General features: G+C 46.3%; 1 protein-coding gene across 4 annotated transcripts in view; it reads left to right on the top strand.

Annotated features, from left to right (window-relative positions):
* Positions 1 to 6,611: 6,611 nt before the first annotated feature.
* Positions 6,612 to 18,041, top strand: part of LOC309495689 (integrin alpha-L-like) — a 34,267-nt gene continuing 22,837 nt past the window's right edge. For 2 of the 4 annotated variants that reach the window (XM_082165487.1, XM_082165484.1), the window contains exons 1-11: positions 6,613 to 6,865; positions 7,660 to 7,792; positions 8,106 to 8,200; positions 8,324 to 8,391; positions 13,212 to 13,326; positions 13,613 to 13,743; positions 13,853 to 13,995; positions 14,234 to 14,384; positions 14,845 to 14,980; positions 15,086 to 15,159; positions 17,849 to 17,978. In XM_082165487.1, coding sequence (XP_082021613.1) covers positions 6,799 to 6,865; positions 7,660 to 7,792; positions 8,106 to 8,200; positions 8,324 to 8,391; positions 13,212 to 13,326; positions 13,613 to 13,743; positions 13,853 to 13,995; positions 14,234 to 14,384; positions 14,845 to 14,980; positions 15,086 to 15,159; positions 17,849 to 17,978 — 1,243 coding nt within the window. In that variant the 5' untranslated portion in view covers positions 6,613 to 6,798. Of the gene's footprint in view, positions 6,866 to 7,659; positions 7,793 to 8,105; positions 8,201 to 8,323; positions 8,392 to 13,211; positions 13,327 to 13,612; positions 13,744 to 13,852; positions 13,996 to 14,233; positions 14,385 to 14,844; positions 14,981 to 15,085; positions 15,160 to 17,848; positions 17,979 to 18,041 lie in introns of all 4 variants that reach the window. The other 2 variants (XM_082165486.1, XM_082165485.1) reach the window with 2 other exon arrangements.

Genomic DNA, 18,041 nt, shown 5'->3' with positions numbered 1-18,041 from the left:
CACACATACACACACTATACATGCATTTATGTGCTACACTGTGATCTTTAAGTTCTGGACTGCACTAGTTCTCACATAATGTTCCTCAAATCTTCCACAAACTAAGTGTGCAAGAGTTCCCTTTCAGTCGCTCACGTTCGACGTAACGTCGACGTGACGACGTAATTGGGATCACTTCAGGGAGCCCTATCAACTTCGAGTGTCTACAGAACGAGCCAATGAAAGTTGGCGTGCGTGAATCGCGTCACGCGCCCCCGCCCCGCCGCGCGGGTATAAACAGGAAGCGGGCGCACGCACACATTGTCTTTCACTTCGGAGCCGAGTTTCTGTGAGACTTTTTTGTCTATGAGAATCAGCCTTGAAGACTTCAAAGAGGATCGTCTCTCTCTGTTCCTGTGTTGGTGTGACGGCGCGATCAGCGGTGGCCGCGAGCATTGCAGCTCTCAACTGCTGTTTTCACAGCACTGTGTTTGTGTCTGTGTGTGTGTGTGTCGGTTCGGTGGGCGTTTCCCCTGTGTGTGCATTCACACTGCGGCTACCCCTGGGTGCCTCAACACAAAAAGAGAGTTCTAAATCCTTTTTTATTTTTTACTAAAAGAGCAACACAAGCGTGACCCTGCGTCTTTTTCAAGATGTCATTCCGCTTGTGTGTTTCTGGATGCCGTCGTTCCCTGGCGCCAGCAGATGGCCACAGCAGTTGCCTCTCGTGTTTGGGCATTCAACACGCTGAGGCAGCTTTTGTGGATAGTTCATGTTCCCATTGCGGGAATATGACTATCGCAGCGCTGAGATCGAGACTCGCTTACCTCAAGGGAGGTGCAGTCCCCTCGCCTATGCCCCGATCTAGTGTCTATTCTGCCCCGCAGAATAGACCTACTTTGGCGCATGACCAGGGTGATCTGAGGATTACCGTGAGGGCTTCCCCGTCGAGTCATCCTCCGCGGGCCCCTCACGCCTCACAAGCGCTGTCGCCACTGGGGCCCCTTAGTGGACGCCTTGGTCCTTCTCCGGAACGACCAACCGTTTCCTTTGGGGCTCCGGCTGATGACCAGATGTCGATCGCAGCATCGGAGGGGGAGCTGTCCTCTGGAAATGACGACTCGGCTGCGTTGCCCCCCTCGGGGTGTGTAGCGTCGTCCGAGCCAGATCCAGAATGGACCGCTATGCTTTCCCGGGCCGCCGAGAAGGTCGGGCTTGCGTGGAATCCTCCACCACGTCCCGAACCTTCTCGGTTGGACGATTGGTTTCTTGGGGCGGGCCGTGCTGGTTCTCAGTGCGCCGCCCCGGTACCTTTCTTTCCGGAAGTGCATGAGGAGCTCTCTAGGACGTGGAAGGCACCGTATAGTGCCCGAAGCCGTTCTAGTGGCTCCTCACCCCTCGCCACCCTCGACGGCGGGGCAGCTAAGGGGTATGTGGATATCCCCCCAGTGGAGCGGGCCGTCGCGATGCAGCTGTGTCCGGCGTCCGCTTCCTCTTGGCGGGGTAATCCACGCCTCCCGTCCAAGGCCTGTAAGTTTTTGTCCGGCTTAACGGCGAAGGCTTATAAGGCCTGTGGACAGGCTGCTTCTGCCCTCCATGCCATGGCGCTCTTGCAGGTCCACCAGGCCCAGGCGCTCATGGACATGAACGAGGGTGGTTCTGACCCAGAGCTCCTCCGGGAGCTCCGTGTGGCAACCGACCTCGCCCTCCGGGCGACGAAGGAAACCGCACGTTCGGTTGGTCAGGCGATGTCCACTCTGGTGGTCCAGGAACGCCACCTTTGGCTCAACCTGGCGGATATGAGGGACACCGATAAATATCGGTTCCTGGATGCCCCTCTTTCCCAGGTTGGGTTGTTCGGCGACGCGGTCGAGAGCTTTGCCCAACAGTTCTCGGCCGCACAGAAGCAGACGGAGGCCATCCGGCACATCCTGCCCCGGCGGACCCCTGCTGCTCCCACCCGTCCGCCGGCCGCAGACCCTCCGTCTACTCGTCGCCGTGGTCGGCCTTCTGCGGCGTCCTCCGCTCCCGCTAAGCCCCAGCAGCAGCAGCCATCATCCAGGCCTCAGCGTGGAGCAAGCCGCAGGAAGCCGACCCCGCCCGTCCAGGCCGCTGCCAAACCAGGAGGCAAGCGACGGTGCAAACGACCCTGAGACGGGCAGCCCAGAGGTGGATCAAGTTGCTCTTCAGGAGATGGCGAAGGCGCCACTCCTTCCCCCGGTGGAGGGCCGGGCGGAGAATCTTTTGTTTCCTTTTCTTTTTGTTCCGCCACTGACCCACGCTCCAACACTGGCTCCACGATCGAGTCCCGAGATGGGCGTGGCACAGCGGCTCGTGCCGGGTCCAAGTGACTCCGCACTGTCGCCAAACTCTCAGCTTGTGGTCGGACCCTTCGTTCCTGCGGGCAGGTGTTCCCCTGGAACAAGTGTCCAGGCACTCTGTGGTCTCCACGGATGCCTCTGCCACCGGCTGGGGGGCCACGTACAACGGGCATGCAGCTTCAGGTCCGTGGACGGGGCCTCAACTGCATTGGCACATCAACTGCCTCGAGTTGTTAGCAGTACGTCTTGCACTGAGCCGCTTCAAAACGCTGCTACTAGGCAAGCACGTATTGGTCCGTACGGACAGCACAGCGACCGTTGCGTACATCAACCGCCAAGGTGGTCTACGCTCCCGCCGCATGTCACAACTCGCCCGCCATCTCCTCCTCTGGAGTCAGAAGCATCTGAGGTCGCTTCGTGCCGTTTTCATTCCGGGCCTGCTCAACCGTGCAGCCGACGAGCTCTCACGGCAGCAGGTGCTACCGGGAGAATGGCGTCTCCATCCCCAGGTGGTCCAGCTGATTTTCAGGCGCTTCGGGACCGCTCAGGTAGATCTGTTTGCCGCCCCGGACACGTCTCACTGCCAGTTGTTCTATTCCCTGACCGAGGGGACCCTCGGCACGGATGCTCTGGCACACAGCTGGCCCCGGGGCCTTCGCAAGTATGCATTTCCCCCAGTGAGCCTTCTTGCACAGACCTTGTGCAAAGTCAGGGAGGACGAGGAGCAGGTCTTGTTAGTTGCGCCGTATTGGCCCAACCGGACCTGGTTCCCGGAACTAGTGCTCCTCGCGACAGCCCCTCCCTGGCCCATCCCTCTGAGAGAGGACCTGCTCTCTCAGAGACGGGGCACCCTATGGCACCCGCGTCCAGACCTCTGGAAACTCCATGTCTGGTCCCTGGACAGGACGCGGAGGTTCTAAGTGACCTACCCCCTGCGGTAGTTGACACCATCACTTCCGCTAGAGCCCCCTCTACGAGGCACCTCTATGCATTGAAGTGGAACCTGTTCGTTGACTGGTGCTCCTCTCATGAGGAGAACCCCCGATCTTGCTCGATCAGAGCCGTGCTTTCCTTCCTGCAAGAAGGGCTGGAGCGAAGGCTGTCTCCCTCCACCCTTAAAGTGTATGTTGCCGCTATTGCCGCACATCACGATGCTGTTGATGGTAAGTCTTTGGGAAAGCATGACCTGATCGTCAGGTTCCTGAGGGGAGCGAGGAGACTGAATCCTCCTCGCCCACTCTCTATACCCTCTTGGGACTTGTCTCTGGTCCTTTCGGCACTTCAGAGACCACCCTTTGAGCCTCTGCAATCAGCTGAGTTAAAAATTCTGTCCTGTAAGACAGTACTCCTGGTTGCATTGGCCTCTATCAAGAGGGTAGGGGACCTGCATGCATTTTCGGTCGACGAATCGTGCCTAGAATTCGGCCCGGATAACTCTCACGTCATCCTGAGACCCCGGCCCGGATACGTGCCCAGGGTTCCTACCACTCCCTTCCGGGACCAGGTAGTGAACCTGCAAGCGCTGCCTTCGGAGGAGCAGACCCAGCCCTGGCTTTTCTCTGTCCCGTTCGCGCTTTGCGTCTGTACGTGGACAGAACGCAAAGCCTCAGGACCTCAGATCAGCTCTTCGTCTGTTACGGAGGCCAGCAGAAAGGGAAGGCTGTCTCCAAGCAGAGGATGGCCCACTGGATAGTGGATGCCATCGCCTTGGCTTACGAAGCCCAAGGCGTGCCCTGCCCGCCTGGGTTGAAAGCCCACTCCACTAGGAGTGTCGCTTCTTCCTGGGCGCTGGCTCACGGCGCCTCGCTGACAGACATCTGTAGAGCTGCGGGCTGGGCGACACCTAACACGTTCGCTAGGTTTTATAGCTTACGTGTTGAGCCGGTTTCTTCCTGTGTGCTCGCTTCTACTAGCCGGTAACACCGAAGTTCCCGCTCTAGTGTCGGCTTGCTGCGCCACTCCCTTCCTAGGAACGGATACGTGCGCTTTTTACTCCAGTCAAGTTCCCCATTGGCGAACCCTGTGAGTTCCTCCGCACCCCTTCGGCAGTCGGACGTTGCGGAGCGTCCGACGCCAGGCCTAGTGCTCGTATGCTTGTGTAACTTGTGCTAGGCTGGGTTCCATATGTGGTGATCCCTGCGGCGATCCCATATGTGTATTCTTCCACGACCAGCTCCCTGCGGTGAGCCCGTGTCTTCCCTTGGCAGAGTCTGCTCTGCCGTCACTGTCCGGTGTGTCTCCCCCTTTTGGTGGAGCCACCCCAGTGACATTCCATATGTCGCACTGCCCCTTCGGCCAGTCCATATGTGTATTCTCCACATGTTACCTCCCTTCGGGCAGGATGTGGCTCCGCAGCGTTCTTTCCCCTGGAGAGGTACGCTTTCCCAGTGTTATCCAAGAGTTCCGCTGTGTGGGGTATAATGGAACAGCAGTTGAACTCCCTCTACGCAGGTCTTCCGCTCCAGCAGTTGGGGGTCTGAGAGTCTTGCGTAGGGCGCTGGATGTGGCAGCAACCGTGGCGTTTTCCATGGGATCCCAATTACGTCGTCACGTCGACGTTACGTCGAACGTGAGCGACTGAAAGGGAACGTCTCGGTTACTGATGTAACCCTCGTTCCCTGAAGGAGGGAACGGGAGACGTAACGTCCCGTCGCCACCGTTGCTGACCATCGCTGCATGGCCGTCACAAATCTCGGCTCCTCAGCGAAAAACAATGTGTGCGTGCGCCCGCTTCCTGTTTATACCCGCGCGGCGGGGCGGGGGCGCGTGACGCGATTCACGCACGCCAACTTTCATTGGCTCGTTCTGTAGACACTCGAAGTTGATAGGGCTCCCTGAAGTGATCCCAATTACGTCGTCACGTCGACGTTACGTCTCCCGTTCCCTCCTTCAGGGAACGAGGGTTACATCAGTAACCGAGACGTTTTCTCTCTTTATCTGTTGCTCTGGAAGTGTAGCATGGTCTGGATTTAGTTGGAGGACACACACACACACACACACTATACATTAAAAGTTTCTGTTTTCTGTTAGAGCGGTGTGTGTTAGCGGCCGCTAAGTTAATAATAATGATCTTTGCGATGGAAGTGAATCAATCAAAACTAACTTTATCTGGACAATAACTTTATTCTAGATCTGCTGTAAAGCCTGAACACTCTCTGTTACTGTAATCTCCTATTATCACTGTAAAGCTGCTTTGAACAACGATTTTCAGTGTGAATAGCTGTCTGTTCCTTACACAAAGCATCATACGAAGACTGCAGACTTTAAAACAGCACTCGAGTCATAAGGGCCGCTGTTATGACAGTATTAATGTGCTTATAAAGGCTTATAGGAGATGATGCTCACAGAGATCATTCTCATCAGTCTTACATGTGAGGAAGAAAGTCTTACGGGTGAGTCAATGATGACTGAACTTTCATCTTTTGAGTCACAGTTCCTTAAATATTGCTTTTTTATTTATAGTTTTTTTCCCCTGTTGCATATTTCTTATAATTAGTTTACTCGATTCTATAATTAATAATTGTTTAAAGCAATGAAAATGTTATTCTACAGGAAAAGTGACAGCCGAAAGAAAGAAAAGTTAATTTTTTTCACTACACTTTTTTCAATAAAAATGTTTAATGTAACTTCACGGTTGATATAGTGGCTCGTTTGTTACAATGTTTGTGTGTTTCTTCATTTTTGTGTGGCTTTATACAAAAGTATCTGCTAGTTACTGTACATGATGTACATGGTTTTATTTTGGGAAATTCGGTGGCAACAGCAGCATCATAAAACTGACCGGATAGTAATGTTCAGAGTACTGGAGACACACACGTTATTGGCTAAAGCGTCTGCTAAATGATTACATGTAAGTTGGATGTTCGCAAACGTTTTTTAAATGTTCCAGAACATTCAGAGAACATTCAAAAGTAACATTCCCATAATGATTGAAGAAAGTGTTCCCTTAATGTTTGCTTAACCAAGCAAAGAAGTTTTCAGGGAACATTCAGAAAAAAATGTTCATTAGCAAAATGTTCTTAAAACATGTTTTTGTAGTTGTTACCTTTACTTGACCCCCACCCCCCCACCCCCCCCCCCCCCCCCCACACACACACACACACACACATTTCTGTGTATGTGTGTATTAAGGTTTGTGTGGATCTTAGTTGCACAACATACATGTTTGAGAACTTGCTAAATAACATCCGAGTGTGTGTGTGTGTGTGTGTGTGTGTGTGTGTGTGTGTGTGTGAGAAAGAGAGAGAGAGGGAGTGTGTGTGTGTTAACTACACCCTTCCTGTGATATGCACTTGTTCTACATGATCTTCAGTTCAGATGTGTGTTTCTCAGTGATGAGTACGATTGCAAACATCAAGACTTCATCTAAAGTGTTGCTGTTCGACCTGTGAGAATCACACACACACACACACACACACACACACACACACACACACACACACGCCCTGCGAGGGTGAGAAACACTGAGTTAATGAGGAAATGAGTTTGTCATGAAGAAATGAACAGGAAGATGTGTGTCAGACGAGCAGCGATGAAGACGCTCAGCTGGATTCTGCTCATGTGGGGTAAGAGTCTTTGACATTCAGAGACTGCATTATCATTTAGTAAATACTGAGAAAAAGGGACATATATTACCCATATATTAAATATATAATTTGTTCAGTTTACAAGTTTTTGCATTTGCATTAGTCTGTAATCCTTATAATGAACTTTATAAACAACACAAGGCTGATGTGTTCATTTAGATCAGAGAGTATGAGTGTGTGTGAGAGACGTGTGTTTGTGGAATGCCTTCTTTAAATTTACATTCACTTTTACATTAAGTAGAGGTGATGTGTGTGTGTGTGTGTGTGTGTGTGTGTGTGTGTGTGTGTTGGGAACAGGGTGTGGTGGTTTTGTGGTGTGGCTATATATATGTTGCCAGGAACTCACACACACACACACACACACACACACACACACACACACACACACACACACACACACACACACACACACACACACAAAAACACACACACTGCTCTTTTCTCCTGATGTTGCTGCACATTGATGGTAGTGATTGTGTCTTTAATTAATGTCAGCCTCAGATGAATGATGCTTATATGTCTGTCTGTCTGTGTGTGTGCGTGTGTGTGTGTGTGTGTGTGTACACACGCTTCTGTCCGTTAGACAGACAGTCTGATCGTTCAGAGCTACAGTGAGTTTCTATGGCTCTGGTTAGTGCTGGTGAAGCTGGTCATTCAGTTGTTGGTTCTAGTTTTGGCTGTTTCAGCGTCTTATGAAACACCATCAAACAGGAAGAGAAACTCAGTGAATCTTTTAGAAACAGTCTCACAAGCGTCTCCTGATGTCTCAACAGTCTCTCTCGCTTCTCCAGCGTCTCTTTCAGAGGCCTTCAATATCGACACTGAACATCCCCTGAGATTTAACGGCACGGCAGAAGATTTCTTTGGTTACAGCGTTTATCAGTCAGAGTTTGAAAACAGGAAACAGTGAGTGAAACAAACACACACACACACACACACACACACACACACACACACACACACACACACACACACACACACACACACACACACACACACACACACACACACACACACACACACACTAACCACACACACACAAACCACACACAAACCACACACACACACACACACACACACACACACACACACACACACACACACACTAACCACACACACACTAACCACACACAAACCACACACACACACACACTGGTTGCTAGGATGTTCTACATGTGTTTTCTGAGGGTCTGATTGATTGTGAGGGTGTTTTTGGCAGGATCATCGTTGGAGCCCCATTAAAAGGAAACTCAACGGGTGAAATGTACAGTTGCACAGTAGATCTGCAGTCCTGCACACCACTGCTCTGGACAGGTATCACTGTCACACACACTATCTGTCATGATCACCGTCACACACACTATCTGTCATGATCACCACCGTCACACACACTATCTGTCGTGATCACCATCTCTCTCTCCCCCCCATGACTGACAGGCCCAGAGAGAGTTCAGTTCTTCGGCATGTCTTCTGCTGTGTCATCTGATGCTGTCGGACGCTTGACTGTAAGTTCAACTGCTTCCTTCATTAGTCACTTCAGTGTTTGACTTCTCATCACAGTCTCTTCTGTACTTGTGTCCATTGAACGGCAGGAATCTTCTCTGCTTTTACTGACTGTCATACTGATTGTAGGAGAGAAATTGACAACTCTCTAAAACTTCTTAAACAGTCCCTGAAATTCTTTCTGTCATCACTTACTCTCCCTCGTGTCCTTCCAAATCCACATTACTTTCTTTCTTTAATGAAACACACAAAGGGTGAATGTGAAAATGTGGTATTCTAGGCATTTCCAATGAACTGAGACTGAAGCTAATATACTGAATAAACACTTCAACTTCAGTCTGCTCCTCACACAAACACCACATGACTTAAAATTGTACTTTTATGGTGCTTTTTCTTTTGTTTTTGATGTTTGAAATTCATCCAATTTCAAACAATTTGAAGGTGTCATGGTCATGTTTAGTTTCTCTGTCTTGTTTGGTTTCTGTTCATAGGTTTCGTTCTCGAATTTTTCGAGCTATTCATTAGTTGTCATGGTTTGTAATTAGTTCTACCAGAAAGACTCGGGAGGCAAAATAACGTAACAAGTATACAATTATTAACAGCCCAGCAAGCATTATGATATAAAGTTCTTTGGCGTAGGCCCCGTCCGTAACTCGAAATCCGAGGGTACGGAATCTGCATTTCCTGCCCGAAGACGAAGGCAGGGGCGCGGCCGACCCCCGGGAGGTATGGACAGGGACCATACTGGTGGTGGTAGTGAAGATGGAGGGGAAGGGACCATCCTGGTGGTGGTAGAGAAGATGGAGGGGAAGGGACCATCCTGGTGGTGGTATTGAAGATGGAGGGGAAGGGACCATTCTGGTGGTGGTAGTGAAGATGGAGGGGAAGGGACCATCCTGGTGGTGGTAGTGAAGATGGAGGGGAAGGGACCATCCTGGTGGTGGTAGTGAAGATGGAGGGGAAGGGACCATCCTGGTGGTGGTATTGAAGATGGAGGGGAAGGGACCATTCTGGTGGTGGTATTGAAGATGGAGAGGAAGGGACCATACTGGTGGTGGTGGGGAGGATGGAGGGGAAGGGACCATACTGGTAATGGTGGGGAGGATGGAGGGAAAGGGACCATACTGGTGGTTGTAGTGAAGATGGAGGGGAAGGGACCATCCTGGTGGTGGTATTGAAGATGGAGGGGAAGGGACCATTCTGGTGGTGGTAGTGAAGATGGAGGGGAAGGGACCATCCTGGTGGTGGTAGTGAAGATGGAGGGGAAGGGACCATCCTGGTGGTGGTAGTGAAGATGGAGGGGAAGGGACCATCCTGGTGGTGGTAGTGAAGATGGAGGGGAAGGGACCATCCTGGTGGTGGTATTGAAGATGGAGGGGAAGGGACCATTCTGGTGGTGGTATTGAAGATGGAGAGGAAGGGACCATACTGGTGGTGGTGGGGAGGATGGAGGGGAAGGGACCATACTGGTAATGGTGGGGAGGATGGAGGGAAAGGGACCATACTGGTGGTTGTAGTGAAGATGGAGGGGAAGGGACCATACTAGTGGTGGTGGGGAGGATGGAGGGGAAGGGACCATACTGGTGGTTGTAGTGAAGATGGAGGGGAAGGGACCATACTGGTGGTGGTGGGGAGGATGGAGGGGAAGGGACCATACTGGTGGTGGTGGTGGGGAGGATGGAGGGGAAGGGACCATACTGGTGGTGGTAGTGAAGATGGAGGGGAAGGGACCATTCTGGTGGTGGTGGTGAGGATGGAGGGGAAGGGACCATACTGGTGGTGGTAGTGAAGATGGAGGGGAAGTGACCATACTGGTGGTGGTAGTGAAGATGGAGGGGAAGGGACCATACTGGTGGTGGTGGGGAGGATGGAGGGGAAGGGACCATACTGGTGGTTGTAGTGAAGATGGAGGGGAAGGGACCATACTGGTGGTGGTGGGGAGGATGGAGGGGAAGGGACCATACTGGTGGTGGTGGTGGGGAGGATGGAGGGGAAGGGACCATACTGGTGATGGTAGTGAAGATGGAGGGGAAGGGACCATTCTGGTGGTGGTGGTGAGGATGGAGGGGAAGGGACCATACTGGTGGTGGTAGTGAAGATGGAGGGGAAGTGACCATACTGGTGGTGGTAGTGAAGATGGAGGGGAAGGGACCATACTGGTGGTGGTGGGGAGGATGGAGGGGAAGGGACCATACTGGTAATGGTGGGGAGGATGGAGGGGAAGGGACCATACTGGTGGTGGTAGTGAAGATGGAGGGGAAGGGACCATACTGGTGGTGGTAGTGAAGATGGAGGGGAAGGGACCATACTGGTGGTGGTGGGGAGGATGGAGGGGAAGGGACCATATTGGTGGTGGTAGTGAAGAAGGAGGGGAAGGGACCATACTGGTGGTGGTGGGGAGGATGGAGGGGAAGGGACCATACTGGTGGTGGAGGGGAAGAGACCATACTGGTGGTGGTAGTGAAGATGGAGGGGAAGAGACCATACTGGTGGTGGTAGAGAAGATGGAGGGGAATGAAAGCGTCAGAATCTGCGAACTCAGACGTGTGTAAGTACCGATCTTTTGTACTGCAAGTATTAGAACATGATTGGATAGATGAGAAGGTAATAAGTGACGTAACAATTGAGTCTTCCAGGCAGAACTTACGCTAAAACTTTTTTTTTCTCACCTGTTCCCTTTTCTTTGATTATTAGCCTTCATTTATACATGCCAGTGGCCAGCGGGGTTAGTAAATTACCATGGAGAAAATAAAATACTATGGAAAGGGTTAGGGTTAGGTTAGGGATTCATCGCTAGTTAAGCCCAGCTCCAAGTAGTCTCAGGGTGTATTCACACCATGGAAAGTCCACTAGTTCACTTGCTTTGGTCCGGACCAAATACAGCGTTGATTTTTTTTTGTTTGGTGTGGTTCGCTTTCACACTGCCCTTTTTGCAATTGAACCAAAATTTGAAAACCAAACCACACGTGTGCTAAGGTCATCCATTCATTGGACAGAAATTCTCAAGCAGGGAAAAGCAGGAAGTGCAAAAACAGGAAATTTATGGAGATCTTTTGTAGTGCAATTTTTATTCGTTTACTGATTTGCTGTTATCAGCTACTAATGCAATATGAAGAAACTAATGAGCATCAAATGATACAATGTTATCTATACGATGTTGTAATTAGGATTTTGCGAAGACGAAGATGTGCTGCAAGATGGTTCTGGCGGAGAGAGAGCATGCTGATAAAGTTCAAACATTATTAAAAATAAATGAACAGTCAGTAATAAAATAAGAACAAATACACAAATTACAAGCAGAGATTAATGTAACCCGTCTTGTCTGTCTGCGTTGGGTTCTGCATTGTTTTCAAGTAGACACAGGGGCACGGGCTGTCACAATGCAGTTTATTCTCTGCGGTCATAAACAATATGGCAGTGAGTGTTACGTGGCATCAGGTTAGCATCTCAGTCAAATCCTGCATTGCTCTGACTATACTCATATTAATCATATTTAACCTCTTTCCATAAGGAAAAACTACAAACAATTGTAATCAAAACAAATACCAAAAAAATATCACAGATATTCCCAATAGGAAAACACATTGTAAATTTCCCCTCAGTTATGCATTAATTCCAACATGCATATAAAAACACAGAATTAACTTCCCCTCAGTTATGCATGTAAAACCATTGTGTAAACTACACATATATTCATTCATCTCGAACAAATATGCACATAAAAAAAACATACCTGCGGTCATAAACAATATGGCAGCATCAGGTTAGCATCTAAAAAAAAGATAGCATCTCGTCAATGCAATGTTAATGGCCTGCCAGACAGCTAGCTTAACACGTGCTGCAGCAGCTACCGGACTGCAATTAACATATAAAAAACACAATATCGCGGCTCGTAGTTCATTAAAACTACTACAAGACTCACTCGTCATCATAGGCACTCTTACACGGTGATAAGTCAACAAATAAATGATAACAGCAACTTATATATCCGTTTTATTATCGGAGAGACCTGACGTGAACTCACCTCAGTCAAATCCTGCATTGCTCTGACTGAGGTCAGCCCTGCGCTGCACAAATCCCCGTCCGCTGACGTCACACGCACACACACACTGCTCTAACCCGACACGCAGGCAGGATGAATCCAAGACAAAACTCCCAGTAATACAAAAAGGAATATTCTTGGTGGAATTCATAAGTATACAGATAAACCTGCTACATTAATACTAAATAACAAAGTCACAAAGTCTGACAGTAGTATTCAGGTAGGCTACAGAAATTATTAAGCCTGAAGAAATTAAATATAGTTTCATCTTTCTTAAAGTTTTGTTATTTTAGTAATATTAATAATGACACAGACATCAGTAAGAATATTGGGTGTCTGCTGTCACTTTAAGACCGAATGCATGGACCGAAAAAAATTACAAACATCAACTATGACATATTACCGAGAAAATACTTGCCGAGACGGGTATTTAGACGAGTTTTTAACATAATTTTGTGTGCATGTGTGTCCATTCAAGGGCAAGGAAACAATTCAATTTGGTGTTCGAGCACTGTCTGAAAAGTAACTATTCATTCATTCTGCATCACGCATCTCATTCGTTGGATTATCACACAGCAACCCCGGACATAGTGAGAGTAAATGATGACAGAATTATCATTTTTGGACAATTCTTTTAATTGTTAATGTTAATATTAAAATTTGGCATTAAGTAAATAAAAGATGGGAACTGGATTTTTAAAACAGTTTATAGAAACGTCTAGATCATCTTTTGTGTGATTTGATCCTCCTGTTGTCTCAGATATTGTGTCTCTTTCTCAGAGCTGCAGTCCGTATCTTCCTCATGAGTGTGACGGAAACTCGTATCTGAACGGCGTCTGCATCCAGTTCAACAGCCGTTTACAGGCCGTCTCAAACTTTACCGCCGCTTACCAAGGTCTGACGAGTCTGACACAGAAACCAGCGGATAACGACACTTTTAGCACTGAATGCAGTTTAACTATTTCAGTCTTTAATACTGTAAACCATGTGTTGGGTTGGTAACATTCCAGTTGGTGTTTATTGACAACTGAATTAAAGACCAAAGACATGATTAAAGACATTATGTTAAATACTTGATAAAAATATGGATTTATTGGCCATCTTGTCAATAATTTATGGTTTGATTGCTAAAAGAAGTTGGCGTAACAGATGTGTTTCCATATCTTGTGGTATTTCTGCAGAATGCACGAAGAGAGAAGTCAATCTGGTGTTTCTCTTTGACGGATCTAAAAGTTTGAAATCAGAAGAGTTTGAAATGAACAAAAAATTCATTTTAGATGTTATGAGAAAACTTTCAAACTCATCCATAAAGGTAAATCAACCCAGCACTATTAATGTGGAAATATGGACATGTAATGGTCTATGGTTTGCTAATGATGTTAACGGCACGTGTGCTTGTTGTTTGTCCTTCTGTGTGTCAGTTTGCTGCTGTCCAGTTTGCAACTACATTCAGGACTGTGTTTGACTTCAACGCGTATAAGGACGGCTCCGCTAAAGACAAACTCATGAAAGAGACACACATGAACCGTCTCACAAACACACACGGAGCAATCGACTATGTCTTGTGAGTGAAACCTTCATTTGCTTATGAATGTTCACTGAATTTACACTTCAAGAGAAACAGTCTTGAAATGCACATAAATGACAATTAAAGATGGCTCTTTCTGTAGATTTGCTCTTTTGTTCAGGTCTGTTAAACACACTGGAGTTGGACATTTGTCGTTCTATAAATTAGAAGTTAAAAATACATTGGTGTAGAAACAAATGTTTGTGTCATTATTTATGATTTATCACATCACCAGAAAGAATCTCCTGAATAGCGTGTCGTCTGGAGCCGATCTCAGCGCTCAGAAAGCCCTGGTGATCATCACAGATGGAGAACCCACTGATTTTGATGATGAAAAGGCCCTCAGCAGAAGCAATGAGCAAAATATCCTCCGCTACGTCATTGGGGTGAGTTTCCTTAAAGCTCAAGCTTGTCATTTATAGTTTGTGGTGTGTCAGTTTCATGTTCAGAGTCACTGTAATCAGTCACTGGTACATTCCTAAGGGTTGAAACACTGTGACTCTGTGGTTTGTTTGAGCTGCCTGACATGTGAACTTGTCAAACAAACACGTGAGGTTTGGGTGGGAATATCTGATTGACTGACCAATTGCAAACTAGGAGAGTGTTCAAGAAACCATTCCGTTCATTATTTGTGTAATTTGGTGTCTCTAGTTGTGCAGAAATGACACACTTCAGCTTTAAATGACAGGTGCTACAAGCACTAATTTATATCACATTTATCAGTTTGTTTCCATTTTTCAAGAACAAACATAAATAAATTATGTTTTACATATTGGTCTGTTTCAATTCATATGTTATCAAAAGTGTTTTTGCACAGACAGACTTAATGACAGTTGTGTTTGTCAGGTGGGAAAAGTTAGCTTAGCCAACCTCTATGAACTGGCTTCAGAACCAAAAATAAACAACACCTTCTACATTCAAGACTACAATGGACTCCAAGGACTTCTGGACGACCTGCAAAAAAAGATCTACAACATTGAAGGTAAAATGCAAGCGTAAAGTAAATAGACATACTGTATAACGTTTAATAAAAGCAGCTAATGAAGAATCCACTGATGATTTAAGAGTTCTTCTTCTGTGGTTTCAGGGTCAAAGGACACACACAGCAGAGACAGACAGAAAGAGTTATCGCAGAGTGGATTCAGTGTCCTCTACCACAAGGTCAGAAATATCATATATAAGTTAAAAAAAGACAATTTCTTATAAGGAATAGTTCATGTTATTGTATAAAAGTAGTTTATAGAATCTTATAAAATGCTGCTGATTGGTGCAGTGTGGGAATGTGTAGGTCATGAATGCATCAAGTGCCCTGGAACAATTCTCTGTGACGGCCGTAGAAATGGGTGATACACTATAGCAAGCTGATTGAGAAATGTACAATACAATAATCAATACTGGGTTGCCACTTGATGTAAAACCTGGGTCCTAAAGTACAACCAGAGCACCACTGATCTGCTCTGGACATCTGGACTGATCAAACTCTGGACATCTTTCAAAGACTCAATGCCACTAACCACGTCACAAATATAAACCTGCGCACACAAACTCCTGGAAAATGCGAGACTCCTAAGCACAATACAAACTTTTTAAATGAGTTTGCAGACTTCTTGGGGGAATTTATACCCAAATATGATAAACTGTTCATTCTTGGTGACTTTAACATTCATGTGTGTTGCACAACAGACTCATTAACTAAAGAATTTACTACTTTGTTAAATGCATTTGATATTGAACAACATGTGAATGTCCCGACTCATCAGCTGGGACATACACTTGACCTTGTGCTATCATATGGCTTTTCTATTTATGATCTTGAGGTAGCTGATAATGGGTTTTCTGACCATAAATCTGTTATGTTTTCTGTTCCCTGGGTACCAAATTACTCTAAAGCCACTAAATATGTCCATAAATCTCGATTAATTACCTCATCTACTAGCAAATCCTTTTCATTAGCTTTTTGTGATGCTATTCAATCAATGGATGTCAGTCAGTATGATCTGAGTGCAGAGGAGCTCCTATTTAGACTCAACTCCACATTTGTCTTGTCTTGGATTCAGTGGCTCCTGTAAAAACCTCAAAACTCAAATCTAGATCTGAGCCCAGATTTCTTTTGAACTATAAAGAGATTCATTATCCAAATTCCAGAAGGCAGTGAAAGTAGTAAAATCCAGGTATTTCGCGGATCTTATTAATAATAATTATCATAGACCCAAAACTCCTTTTACCGTTTTTAACACCGTTGTTAATCCAACTGTCTCCGAGTACCCTGTTGTGTCAAAAACAATGTGTGAGGATTTTCTTAGATTTTTTGTTAATAAGATGAATGATTGTCAGATTGGGGATATCTCCCCCTGCTTCTGATCCGTCCATCCCCTCTGTTTGTTTTGCAGAGTTCAGTCAGTTTGAACCTATTTCTTTTATACAACTTCAAGAAATAGTGTGTCAGTTAAAGCCGTCAGGCTCTTCCATTGATGTCATGCCTCCATATTCCCTGAAACAAGTTTTTGATGCAGTGGGTCCATACTTTGTGACTATGATAAACCGATGTTTTGAAACTAGTACTGAACCAGATGCTAAAGTTTATCCTTAGCTTAAGAGACCAAATCTAGACCCTACTGTTTTAGATAAATTATAGGCCAATTTCTAAATTGTCTTTTATTACAAAGATCCTAGAGAAAATAGTTCTTCTTGCTCGCTTGGAGAACTGTGTTGGCATAAAAGGAAGTGCTCTTGAATGGTTTAAATCTTATCTTTCTAATAGAAGTTTTAAAGTTAACATGGGTGAACATTCATCTGAGGCAGCTCCTCTATCATGTGGTGTTCCTCAGGGCTCCATCTTAGCTCCTATTCTTTTTTATTTATATATGCTCCCATTGGGTTCTATTTTTAGGAAGCATGGTCTGTCCTTCCATTGCTATGCAGATGATACTCAAATATATCTGCCATTAAAACAGAGTTTGGATGGTCTGGAGGCACTTATGACCTGTTTGTCTGATGTGAAGGCCTGGCTGTTTTAAAATGTTCTTAATTTTAATGAGAGTAAAACTGAAATAATAGTGTTTGGTCCTTCAGATTCTGTTAGTACACCAAAAATACATTTTGGTCAGTTATCCTCATCTGTGAAGCCTTGGGTTAAAAATCTAGGGGTTGTCTTTGATAATGGGCTGAAATTTGACAAAACACATAAATTCAGTGGTCAAATCATGCTTCTTTCATCTTGGACTACTAGCAGAAGTAAAACCCATTCTGTTGAGAAACAATTTAGAAAAATTAATTCATGCTTTTATTACTTATAGATTGGATTACTGTAACTCACTTTATTTTGGGATTAGCCAATCAGCTTTATCCCCGTTTTTTAAAAAGACTTTTAACCAGTACTAAAAACGGGACCACATTACACTGGTTTTACGTTCTCTGCACTGGTTGCCCGTGCGTTATCGAGTGAATTTTAAAATTCTTCTTTTGGTTTTTAAATCATTAAAAGGTCTGGCCCCTCCTTACCTCTCAAATTTTATTAACTGAATATTGTCCAGTTCTGTATCTCCGGTCGTCCTATCAGAGATTGTTATGCAGTCCGAAGTCAAAGCTGAGATACAGGGGTGACCATGCCTTTTCACTCAGTGACCACCCATCACTGGCTGTTTTTAAATCTAAGCTAAAAACTCATTTCTTTGCGAATTGGCATATTTTCAATGAGGAAGTTGTATTGTATTGTTTTTCATTTTTTATTAATTATATTGTATTTTCTTGTTATGTTTTCATTGTGCAGCACATTGGACAACCTAGGTTGTGGTTAATGGTGCTATATAAATAAAATTGATATTGACATTGACTGCTGCGTTTGTTTCAGGACTCTGTGATTGTGGGTTCGGTTGGATCTAATGACTGGAGTGGATCTCTGTATGAAGTGACAGGATCAGGATCTGGATTTAACGATACCGAGATTAAGGATCCATCTGTCAGTAAAGACTCGTACATGGGTGTGTTGAAGCTGTTGGTCCTTCCTTGTCTGATGTGAAGTGTCTGTGCATGTTTTAATGATG

This window comes from Leuciscus leuciscus, assembly GCF_965113295.1.
Source record: "Leuciscus leuciscus genome assembly, chromosome: 3".
Taxonomy (NCBI): Eukaryota; Metazoa; Chordata; class Actinopteri; order Cypriniformes; family Leuciscidae; genus Leuciscus; species Leuciscus leuciscus.
This window is presented reverse-complemented; position numbering and strand designations above follow the sequence as displayed.